Source organism: Pseudopipra pipra, chromosome 13 (assembly GCF_036250125.1).
Source record: "Pseudopipra pipra isolate bDixPip1 chromosome 13, bDixPip1.hap1, whole genome shotgun sequence".
In the NCBI taxonomy this organism is placed as follows: Eukaryota; Metazoa; Chordata; class Aves; order Passeriformes; family Pipridae; genus Pseudopipra; species Pseudopipra pipra.
In genome coordinates, this window is record NC_087561.1 from 8166791 (window position 1) to 8179926 (window position 13136).

At 37.0% G+C, this 13136-nt stretch overlaps 1 protein-coding gene across 7 annotated transcripts in view; it reads left to right on the forward strand.

Moving 5' to 3' along the window:
• The window catches only part of TENM1 (teneurin transmembrane protein 1), a 755935-nt gene that overhangs the window by 692211 nt on the left and 50588 nt on the right, over positions 1–13136 (forward strand). For all 7 annotated transcript variants that reach the window (XM_064669852.1, XM_064669856.1, XM_064669858.1 and 4 more), the window contains 3 exons: positions 2538–2787; positions 3673–3693; positions 7123–7355. In XM_064669852.1, coding sequence (XP_064525922.1) covers positions 2538–2787; positions 3673–3693; positions 7123–7355 — 504 coding nt within the window. The remainder of the gene's footprint in view (positions 1–2537; positions 2788–3672; positions 3694–7122; positions 7356–13136) is intronic.

The window sequence follows — 13136 nt, forward strand, 5'->3', positions numbered from 1 at the left end:
ATTGAGTAGCCTTCTTGAGTATGAATATATTGAGATTTTTCAGTTTTAAATGAAGCATCCCCTCTGCTTTTTAGAAGGATGAAACTTGCATGTTTTTGGAACACTGTCACTGGATTAACTGTAAAAACTGCATTGGAATACAACATTCTTGATTGTAAATTACAATTTTATTTTCAAACTAAACCTAGAAGCACTGTGATTGGTTATCTGGTTCTGAATAGCTTATATCTAACTTCAGCCACTGAGCCTGGTCTCCCAGCAGGTCTGTTGCTGTGCATGACATTCCTGCTCGGAGCCAGGGTAGATATTCTCTCTCTCTCCATGAAGGCTACTCATTTTAGAGATGTTACAAAATAAGCCAAATGCAACAGAGAAACTGCGAAAAGAAATAGATGCAATTTTGCAGACTTGCACTTCATATCCCAGTCTAAACTGTGGAGGTACAAGTATTGGCATGAAGAAACCTTAGCAAGTGAAAACTGTGTTCTACTGCCAGATGTAAGGATTTACAAAAAGAAAGAAAGAAAAAAAAAAAAAAGATGTCTGATTCCAGCAGAATAGATGTGAAATAACAAATACTGTTCCAATGTGGCTATCACTGGAAACTCAAGCTTTTTAAAAGTATGCAGTTTTGCATCAGTCTGGCTGTTAGGTTACCAAAGGACCACATCCTGTTCTCAGCTGTACTCCACTGCTCTTTTCCTGCTTTTTTTTTCCATCCAGTTTGGAGGTTTGATCACTTCTAATTTGTGACATTATTAGAGTTTAATGTTTTCTGGTACAAAGGTTTTGGTCAGTTTGGAAGATCATCAAAGCATTTCTCATAATCAAGAAGAGAACAGATATCATAAATATTAGTTCCTGCATAGTCCTTTTAAAGACACTTGTATCTCATGAATACAAATGAATGTGCTATTAACCGATTTTTTAGAGTATTATTTAAATTAAATTTTCCTTCTGATGGGCAAGTGTATTGATTCCATTTTTATTTATCTGGGGCAAGGAGGATTAATTTCACAGGGACTTTATGCTTTAGGGTAATTTCAACTCCAGTGCAACACAGCATCAACTAAAATTAAAGCAGCAACTCGAAATCCTGAAATTAAGTACATGCTTGCATTTATTGACAGCAAAACATATTCTCCAGAGTTCTCATTATTTACTGGCATTTGTATGAGGCCATTGAAAGATTACCTTTACATTGTTTATTTCAGACAAAGGGCAGCATCTTCATTTCATAGTATTTTTATCCAGTGCATAAGGGAGAATATTGCCATTCATTTCACTGGCATATTTCCAGGATGCTTTTTTTAAGCCAACATTCAAACAAATCTATGTATTCTGTCCTCTGTTGTTCAGAAATAATTTTTTGAAAATGTGATTCCCTTCAAAATAGCTATGGTGGTGCTCAATAATTTCTAAGGTGAATTTTAGTTTCAGATTCACCTGAAAGCCACAAAAATTAGTTTAAACAAAAGTTCATAGAGACAATACATAAATGCATTTGCCATACTTTGGGAAAACTCTGACATGTCTCAACATGTACTTCCTGCAGTGTGCAGAATATGCTCATTTTCCAGCATAAGAGTTCTCCAAAAAGTAAATTCCCTTGTGTTTATTCCTTTAATTGTGCCACTTTTCTGATGAAGTCCTGGGCTTCTCAAAGGAAAAAAGAGATTTTGCACTGGGGTCTAAAAGAATACCTATCTTCCATTCAGCAAAAGCCAAATTCTTGCAATTACCTGTTATTTTAAAGATACTTCTTAAATATATTACCACATTGTAAGTTAAAATAAACACTATAGCGATCAGCTTGAGAAAATACATCTTTGAACTGGTTCTAGTATCACCAACCTAGTAATTGGGAAGACTTTCAACAGTGTGTGCTGCAGAGCAGTGGTAAAATACTGACACACTGGGAAGATGTTTTAGGCTTTATGATAGAACTTAATATATTCCTGCTGGTAAGATGTTCTCTTGTGCCTCAGAATTGCTCCTTGACTCTTAGCTTGGCTTTGCTGCACTTGCACCATTTTCATATACCATGAAGGACTCGCATTTAAATTTGAATATTGATTTTGTACTGCCACTCGGTGCTCTTTTGTGAAAAATGCATAGTAGTCCTGCTATTAATCTCCTTTAATTAAATATTCAAACTGCCCAAGAAATTCCTCTGCTACCTAATAAAAATTTATGAATAAAATGAATATTAAAGTAGTAATCCCCAAGAAATCAGATAGCACTGCAATTAGCAGTCAATTTGTTACAGCATTAACCAACCATGAGTTTTCCTCATGATGTTACCTTTTAAAATAACCACTAGCCACTAATGAACAAAATGGTGACAGTGAAGTTTGGGATGAACAAAACTGGAAGAGATTAGTGGAGCCCTGTGACAGTCTCTAAAAGATGAGATGTTTGTTGCTATTTTGATAGTCTGGTTTTCTAGAGGATTTCATAACCCAAAATTGCTGAATAGTTTAAATGCTATACATTCACTTGTTTTGTCTCTGTTTTCTTCCCTCCCCTTCCTTTAGGAATTGTACACAAAGGGAATGGGGAAAACATGTTCATTTCCCAGCAGCCTCCAGTCATCTCCACTGTGATGGGCAATGGACACCAGAGAAGTGTCTCTTGCTCCAACTGCAACGGGCTCGCCCTCAACAGCAAACTCTTTGCCCCTGTTGCCCTTGCTTCTGGCCCTGATGGGAGTGTCTATATTGGGGACTTCAACTATGTCAGACGGATTTTTCCCTCTGGAAACTCAATTGGCATATTAGAATTGAGGTAAAAAATGAATTCTCTTTCTCTGACCAGTGTCTGTAATCCTGGCTGTGATATGCTTATGAAAACTACGGTGAGCTTTTTATCCCTTGGGACTTAGAGAAGCAGCCACGTCTAGTTGCCTTGTGACCATGTGTCTCATCAACTGTCAAACTAACTTACCAGAAAACTTACACTTACTTTAAGTCACTGGTTAAAAAGGACATCTTAAGTGGCCTTTAGAACAGGTCTTGCTTAATGGATTTCTGCAAATTGCAGAATTAATAGAGCTGGATTTTCTTCCTGCGAGGCTTTTCGTACATGTTCTCCAAAAGTTAAAGTATTCCATGAAGCATATTTTTGAAGAAAATCCCATAATTCAATAGCAAACATCTAGAGTATTGTGTCAGGTCACAGAAGATAAAACTTACTATGTTTAAAATTAATGCAATAAAATTGTTCGTGTAGCAGAGGATGTGGCTGAGTTTAAGCAGACGAGCAAACCTGGCATTGCCTGACATGCCACAGGCTGGGCCTGTGCTGCTGTTAATGACTGCCCTGCAATTATGACTCCAGCTTCCCACTCCCTTTGAGGGCCAGAGGGGAAGGCAGGAAAGATTTTGAACATTAATACATGAAATTTCTCTTAACACCCATGAATCTGCACTTAGCTAACATTGCTGGTGATGATTCTGTATGCTGATTGTTCAGCATTAACTTGGCAATGTACAGGTGGTGCAAAGGAAGCAGTTTGAGAGAAAGAAATAATATCCAGTAATAGGAAAAACAATGTTTTGTTAGTGGGATACAGCTCTGTGAGCAGTTAGGCAAAGAATACAGTTCTGTCAAAGACTAATATTTCTTGTCTTTTTTCTTTCTTTTTAAACCTGAACCGATCTGTCCTTCTAGGAATAGAGACACAAGACACAGGTGAGTAAAACACAGACAGCCTGATATGTGAACCATGTTCAAGGAAACAGTCTTACAAAAGTCCTTTTAGGAGTCTGTATATAGAGAAACACTCTAAATTTAATGAATATAAATGTTAATAAATACAAATGTTAATCAAGTTCACCTTTGTTTGTAGTACTGTAGGTTTGATTCGTTCGCTTTGAAGGAATGAAGTCGCCCTCTAAAAATCAGTTTGCTGATCACCAAGCAGAGATGGAGAGATTTAAACCTGAACACTGGGAGTGCATTTCATAGCTGTCATACTCATTTCACATGGTGTTTGAATGATCACAGATATAGCCATCCAAGGAAACTGGAGTTTTAGCAACAAAGAAATAGTTAAAAAGGCTTCAAAAACACACAAGAGGACTTTAGTGGTTCTAGGATACTATGAGCTTTAAAATCTGCCAGTTACAGGGTGTGCAAAGCAGAGCCCAGAACTGAGGGTGCTGTGTCACAGCTCAGTCCTTGCTGCTCCAGCTAAGGCAAAGCAAGTGGCTTTCTCCCTTTCCAGATGGCATTTTAGCATTGCAATGTAGGGATTTCGTTAAAGGAACAAGCGTTGCCCATTAGGCTTCTGCGACAGACGGTGAGGGAGTTGGTTACAACAATCCAGCTGCAGAAGTGATGTTGCATGCTAGAAAGAGACAGCAAGGCACTCTGTCTCCTTAGAAACAAACTTCTTAGCATTCCAGTATTAAATGAGATAAATAATCCAGCACCAGTACAATGTAAACTGATAACTTCATGGCATAGTAGGAAGCGGCGTGTGTTTGCAGCATGAGAGTACTGGTTGGAATTGCTTGCTTTACCCACAAAAATGCTATTGAACACTATAGATTATTTACCAGATTATGTCACATCTCATATATTTTACAATTAAAACTTAAAAAGAAAGAATAATTCCTAGTTGATAAGTGCAAGGTTCTATTTTTTAATTGAAGGGTTGTTTCCATTTTCTTTAAACTGACCGGAATCTTTGTAAACTAAAGAGCAAATTGAACTTATTTTCTCTATGATGCATTCAGAACATGATTCAGCTTTTACATTTAGAGGTTTCTTTTGTAGATTTTTTTTTAAATACCTGTTCACTCGTACTAGTTTCTTGAGATGAGCTTAAACCTTAATTATATCAAGTTGTGACAATAGTCAAGTACCCCAGCCCTATTAATTACAGTAGTAATTGTCTCTGTCACTGTTCTGTCCAAGTGAAATTTGTGGAAAATTGGAGGAAATCACTTGTAGTTAATGTAATCTTTGAGGTTATAGGGGATTACTTGACAGTCTCACTGTATGGCATTCTGTGGGGCTGTAAAGGTCATAGTCATGGTAGAAATTTCTAGAATGCTCAAGGAAATATGTAGAAGCAATAACTGAAAGATGGTTCATGACAGTCTGAGCAGAAAAAGGCTTCAAAATCCTGCACCTCTACACAAGTTTTAGTCTCCAAAAAAGCAGGGGAAAAGTGTTCTTTCTACCAGGTAAAAGACAGTACTACGTAAAAGAGGGGACCAGTAAACAGAGAGAGCCACTGGTCTTATTTGTGAGTGTTTAAAAGCAACTTACCCTCTTTGTTTTTCTTGTCACCAGCATTTTAATGAGATATAACAAAACTGTTTAATAACTTGTAAAAATGGAAACTAGACTTTGAGGTTATAGGGAAAATTTTAGTACAGAACAGTAATAACTACTTCTGAAAAGATTTATTGTAAATCCTAGTCTATTTCATGTAGTTTTTAATAGACTAAATTAAATCAACTCAGATTTAGATCTGATTACAATCTTCTGTAAAAATAGCAGGTATTTTGCTGTCTTCCATTTTTTATTCGTACTCTTTAAATTTAAAGATTTTAGTATGCAAGGCTTTAAGCATAAACATGAAGAGTTTTCTAACAGCTGGTCTATTAAATGTAATGACAAGGATGACAGAAAATGTGTCTACATGGAGAGTATATAGTGACCCCTAGTTCTCTGCAGTTTCTGCATACTAAACAACATGTTTATTTAAAATCTAGAATTCTCCTTGCAACTTTTTTCATAGAAGTGTTTTATTTTCATCTTTTGACTGGCTAGTGTCTCCTGACCTCAGTCCAGAGAGCACAAATTATTCTTGATATTTTCAACAAACAATTTTATAGTGATAATACATACTTTGACATTAATTGCTTTTAGCTCATCCCCTTACTCATCTTTCATCATATCACTGCCCTCTCATTCCCTGTGGTTCCTTGGACTGGGTTTCACATCTGTTCCCCAGCTGTGGGAATATCACCAAGCATTGTCAAACCCACCACAAACAGAACTGCAAAGCTGAGAGGAGAAACTCATTTCACAACTTTGTTGCACCAATCCTAAGTGTTACTTAATTGTACCACTGTTAATAAAATATCTCTTTCATCCAAAAAAAAGGGATTTTTGCCAATCTTTTTAATCTACAGAGCAGGAAAGTCCGACTTGTCAGAAATCTGCCCCTCAGAGAAACATGGCAGTGATGAAAATACTGTCTGAGCACCTGAATGCTCAGCCTGTACCTCTGTCCCACCATTTCAGTAACCGTGTGATTTAAAGGATCTCCTCCTGTCTGGATTTTTAGTTAGGCTCCACTGCAGGCTCAGCAGGCTCAGGACACCAGCATGGTGTGCCATGTGCTTGGACAATTTCCTCAAACTGGAAATTAACTTTGCACTGAAAAAGAAATGAAAAGTCTTGCTGGATAATAAGATGCAGCCCAGTTCTCTGGTTAGAATTTATGATCCCCACCATTTAATTAACATATGTAAATATTTTTTTATATAACATTTTATAATCTCAATAAGGCACTGACAGTGCATGAATTATGGTGCATTAATTCATGCTTAGTTGCACTGACAGTACTTGGCCTTCTGCCTTGCTCATGACAATACAGTCGGCATGAATTAAGGCAACATATTTCACACCTTCATATTTCCTAAGGTTTAGAAACGGATAAAAATAACCAAGAGTGGGCATTTGTGCCCATGCAGAACAGTCTGTGATTCACTTTGCTGCAACTCATAGATTTGTTTTCAGTGCCAAGAGTACTAGGACTTATCAGATATTGAAAAATGGCCTTGCTTTTGATAGTAATAATTATAACTGAGCTGAAGTCATTCCAGTTAGCTTTATCCTAAGTGGCTTGGTACTGATGGACAAAGTCACCTAGTACCAGTCTGCACCAGCTCACTGCCCCATAGCTGGCTGGACAGACTCTGCAACCAGGACAAGCTCCTTCCTTCTCAGCAGTGGTGCTTCGCATGACCCACGTTAAAGCTGCTCTCGCTTATGCCTTTGTCCTCTTAAAGTCATTGAGCAGATGTCTTCAGATAATTATAACACAATTGTTATGCTGCCACAGAAAAACAAGCTGACTGTGATTCTCCTCTGTTTCAGTACAAGCCCTGCACATAAATATTACTTGGCCGTTGATCCAGTGTCAGAATCCCTTTACTTATCAGATACCAACACCAGGAAGGTCTATAAAGCAAAATCTCTCACTGAAACGAAGGATCTGGCCAAAAATGCAGATGTGGTGGCAGGAACAGGTGATCAGTGCCTTCCATTTGACCAGAGTCACTGTGGGGATGGTGGAAAGGCGTCCGAGGCCTCTCTCAACAGCCCAAGAGGTAAGAAAAGACCATATCTGAGGTACTTAGTGTTAGTCATCTGTCATTTCTTTCCATTATTTAGGAACTCAGATGCAAGTGGATGTACAAAAATGGGTCTGTGGCAATGATTTAACCAACTGTTAACAAGCCAAATAATTTCATATAGCTCACTCACATCTATAATACAACCAGTCCTTTATGAGGGACCAGCATGGGCAGCAGGCTCCAGCTAGCATCCTCTGAATACTCCTCCCTCTGTGACAACACTCCTCTTTCATAACCTTTCAATTGCATGGTGGCACCATTTAATTATATCTAACTCAAGCAAATTATATGGTTTCAAAGTCCATCTTTTAGATTTTATGCATTCAGGTGAGTCTTGTAATGTTAACAGAGCTTACTCATACACATTAAGTCAGAGCTGTTCAAATCAGACAGCCAGCAAAATCAAGTTTATTTGGACCTCTAGTTTGTCCTCTCTTATTACAACACTTTGAAAAAGATGAGCATCTCCCTTGCTGCACATGAAATAAGCATTTTGCTGCAGCCATCCTGTCGGAGTACATCCAGTGTTGTCACAGGCAAAATGCATGTGAAGCCTTGAATCCCCACCAAAGCCACAATTAATCCCCTTGCGGTGTGCATTAGGACTGTGATAAAGTCTCTGGATTTGATGCTCTAAAGCAGCTGATCACCCTCAACTCCCACTGAAATCCCTGGAACAAAGGGTACTCAGCAGCTCCCAGGCAGAGCCCTGCGTGGGCTGTTACCCTGCTTCCCCCGCAGCACACTGCTCCAGCCTCGTGACTGGCCTTAGGGAAGGGGCTTGATTATTTTTCGTGAGCTAATAAAGGAGATCTGTACATCAGTAGGAAATTAGAATGTATATCCAGGCAGAAGTACCTCTAAGACAAGCAAATAATGCTGTTTTAAGGCTTAGCAAGAGACACATTGTAATTATAGAGTGACTTTAACATGTCTTTAATGATAGAAGGTAAGTGTGAGGTAAGTACAAATAAATGTTAATCTTCAGGCAGCTAATTAATGTAATGAATCAATTCTAAAAATAGTAAAAAAAAAAAAAAAAAGGTTTTCAGATCCATTATCAGGAAAGTGTGATTCTGTGAAAGTGATTGATGCTTTATTGCTGATTACAGTTGATTATGTCCAATTACAATACAATTAGTTGTTGCATCTTATTTTCTTATTGGGGAAATATGTTGATGAAAATTTGTGAGATGCTCCGTACTTAGAGATGCCCATGCATAGCTGACTTCCTTATCAGAAGGTTCTAGTCACAAAGAAATTCAGAGGAATAAAATTACGAGTCAGGAGTTCTGGGACAGCCAGCAATTATTAAAAAAATAAACTGTCAGTAGACAATGACTCCCGTATTGGCACATTCAGTGCCAATGACTCCCAGCTGCTTCTGATTTATATATCTACTCTAATGGTCAGGTTTGTTAAGTTTTTTATTTTAATCTCAAGGAATTATGGAGTGCCACATGCCCTTTTTGTACAGGGCTTAGCAAAATACAGCATCAACCTGTTGCCACCAGCACAATGTGATCAGTGTATTATCCTAACAGCCTTATAGGTACATGACTTTGTTTTCCTCTAAACTGTAAGAGGTTGAATAACCTTGGAAAGTAGTAGAAACTATTTGCCTGATACCCATAGATCTATTATTTATTAAGAAGCATAAATGTCTCACATACTTAAATGCAGATTTAGAGATTCTTTTGGATCACTTATTTTGCTTTGTCTTGGGATAATTGTCAAGTCAGAAGGTGTCACATTTCTCTTGAAATAATATTCAAACAGTAAACACAAAACTATTGTTTCTAGGACACAGGAAATTTTGGCAAAAACTTCTTAACCATGTTTAAAAATCCTTGGACACACAGACAATGTTATGTGGTATATGACCACAGAAATAATTTATTTGCTTCTAATTTCTTATCTCTGAGACTTTTATGGTGCAACAATAGCTACCTGATAATGCAGACGGAGTAATTGCAAAGATATGATTAAATATAATCACTTGCATTACTCAATGACCAACCAAGATTAGTATTTATTTTTTAAGCCGATATAGAAATATTTTTGGCTTTTTTACTTCATTTGTCTTCTTATTTTTGTCCTCAGTATTCTTTTTTTTTCCCATTAGAAATGAAAAACAAATTTCCCTCTTACTTGGTAGAAAGGTAATATCTGGAAAAAAACTCCATTTAGTGGCTGTCTGACCTCGGTTAGTTACATCTTAAAAGTTGTGCTCTAATTTTTGCTGTTGGCTGCTTGTGACTCAGAATAAGGGCTTATCTAGAGGTCTTAGTTTATGCATTTGCAAAATTGGTAAGAAATACCTACTGTGTAACACTTGTGAAACTTAATCTGTTTGGTAACATCCTCAAAAGTACGTTAAGAAATGGAAATTCAAATTCTACTTCTTATTTAATTCTCTGAATGAAAGTTCAGAATGTTTTAACTTTTCTGAACTTGTACCTATTTTTCTACTTCATTGGGCTTGCAGGGAGGTTTGAGGAGAGTCCTAGATTGTTATTTATTGATTTAAGTCTTTCATCAACTTTTATCTTTCATTATCTATTTGGGAAGACTGCCTTTACCTAGTGACCAGGAATTAAATGCCAGACAGGAAAACGTCATGAAGTCACACTAATCAATTATGATTTGATCTTTCCACAACTTTCATTTTGCAGGTAACAAACACACATAGCTTTGTTCAGTCTGTTCCCAATTCTCTGTGAAGGACTAGAGATGGGGCTTAGTGAACATTAATCTTGCACTATTGTATGTTAAGCTGACTTTGAAAGATGCTTTTAAACATGCATGGCTGATGTAGTTGAAATTTGAACTTCAATATATTATTTTTACTGCAACTTTCTTTAATTCTGTAGAGATCTCAGACTAATGAGTCATGTAATAGATGACCAAGTACTTAAGTAGAATGTGAAATGATACAAGGTGGAGATATAAAATAAGATCTGTGACAAGCTGAACACATTTATTACACAAGAAGATATTGAAAATGAAGAAGTAACTACACAAGATATTAATCATTGACTGAATTCCAATCACTTGAACTTTACCAAGTAACAGATTTTAATTTTGGGGTGTGGAATTCTGTTTGGTGGGTTTGGGGATTTTTTTAATAAAACATATTTATGGTGCATCTAGTCACCAACACTATCATTTAAACAATCTGATTAGTATTTATGATAAGGCACTAGGGGATAATGTCCTGATTTTAACTAGATTAATCATTGAATATTGGAGCAGTAAGAAGCACTAAAATGAATGGAAATACCTGGGAGTTGTTGTACTTAGCGCTGCAAAGCCAGTTCTTGAATCAACACCATTAAACACTTACCTACACTGCCCTTCTGATATCAGAGGGCTTTAGATGTGTAAATGGATTTGACTTTCTAAGCTTAATTGACAGAGGCAGTGAGAGGCTGAGACAATCAAGTTACCACATTTTTGCTGAGCTACAGTGTCTCCCAGTCAACACGATAAGAAAAGTGTCCGATTAACATCCGATTTCAATCACCTTGGATTTGTGACCAACTCAGAGCATTCACACAGGACAGCTGTGGTGGAAATGCAAACTATGGAACTGTGAAACGAGCGAGTCCCTCCAGTGATTGCACCCTGAACATCAGAAGTGATTTTCAGCTTTTGGAAGCCCGAGGACTAAATCTAAAGATTTAAACGTTTAAAGCCCTGCAATGTCTGCTTTTTGACTCCTGGGTCCAGACCAGACTCCAGAAGTAGAAGGCAGATGCACACACTGTCTGTGCAAACCATGTGTAGTCAATGCCTCGAGAAATTACAGACTGAACACTGAGTACAGAGTACTTGAATGCAGTGCAGTGACCTCACTCCAGATGCAGTGACCTCAAAGCAAGCACCAAGGAAACATAAAAGGTTGGAGAAACTTCAAATCCCAGCATAAAAATACTTTATACATACCTGTAGCAAAGAACTGTTTCACTCAGAGCCGTGACCATGAGATAGCAACACAAATGAAAGGTTAATTAAAATATAGGTTCTGCAGTGTAATTTTATTTATTTTGCTTGCAATTACTTTACTAAGGAAATATTACTTTAAAAAAATCATGGATTTGAGGATATGCTCATCCTGAAATAATCAGTCTTGTTGCTCACCATCCTCAGCAATGCTTTCTAAAGTAAAAAAAATCTGTAAGAACAACTGCTCAGATTAAACCTTTAGATTTGTCAAATGGCAGTGAATGTTTAGGACTACTGTAGTAGTCTGAGCTACCTATGATTTCCAAAGTCTGGCAATCTTGTAGAACATTGTAAACTTTTTGGACAGCAAGCTTTCCTAAATTTTATCCAACCTTCCGCTGAATTCATTAGTTATTCACTTTTCTGCTGTCCCATGTCAGCAGTAAGCATGACCCCAATCATCGTGTCTCAGACTGGAAGCTGAACATTTCCATTTGCTGTCAGTAGTTAAAAATGCTGTTTGCTCCAAATCTACTGTTCTGCATCTAAAGAGAACAATGCTCAAGTGCAAGTACCGTGTTCCAACTGACAAAGAACTGCTGAATATTTTGCAGCTAGTACTGAGACAGTAATGAAGTAAAGATGACAAAGATCACAAGGCAAGAGACTGCAAATCATTTGAATCATGTTTTGAGTGGTGTATTATGGTAACCTATAAATAACTAATTGCATAAAATTGCTTTAGTTTCTAGATGGCAGCTTTAATTAAAAGCACCAAAGACATTTAGAAGTTTAGAAATGGATGGCATGTAATTTGCCCTTTTACCACCATAAAATGGTAATTAACCAATTTGATTCACTTCTTCCTATTAAAAGTTTTATGAGAATCACAAGTTCCTTCTAAATACAGTTGTTCTTCAGCAGAAGGTGGCATTCTCTTTTATCCATCCTCACCAGTAGTTTTAGGTGCTGTTTCACAAATTCTTCAGAAGTTTAATTAGAAGTTTTCAATATAAAATGCTCACTTGCAAGTTTTTAGCTGAGCAAAAAATGTAAAGTAGAATTTCCAGAAGTGGGCAACAAATAGTTCAGGCTGCTCTTCATTGATGTATTTGAAAAAAAATTTCAAATATTTAGAATGCAGGTGTAGGATATGATGTGGGGTGGAAAAAAAAGCAAAGAAAATATCTTAATGTGAAATTTACTGTATTACTTTTAATCCATATTTTAACACTATAAGCTTAGCTCCACTAATGCTGAAATGCCTAAATTTCTAGACTGAAAGTTCATATGTATTTTGAATTTATACCTCTGAGAATTACACATAAAACAACCAGTTTGCTTTCTAGGTGCTATTTGCATTTATAATGGTGTACGTGTGTGCACAAAGGCAGAGCTGTCAAGGGAAATAACCCTTTAACCAAAAGAGAGCATATAACAGAAGAGGTTATAGTCAGCCTTCTGTGTTTATCATAGGTCTACCCAGCCCATCTCCTAAGTACTATTTTTTGGAGAAAACATTTAAAGCAAAACTTTCTGCAGAGTCTTTCTAGTGATAGTGCTTAGTAACCATGTGTGACTGCACTAGCAGTAGTTAATTTTTAATGTTAGTTTACAGAAATTCAAATAGTACTGATAGAAAGACCTCTGAGTATTATGAATATTTTTTTAAGATGTCTGCATGTAAATTCACTGAAGATAGATCTTCATAAGAGCTACTGGTGTACATTCAGGTACACAATCTTCTTCTATGTAGGACAGTCCCAGTGACTAAATATGACTAAAAACAGTCCTTTGGGTCAAGCA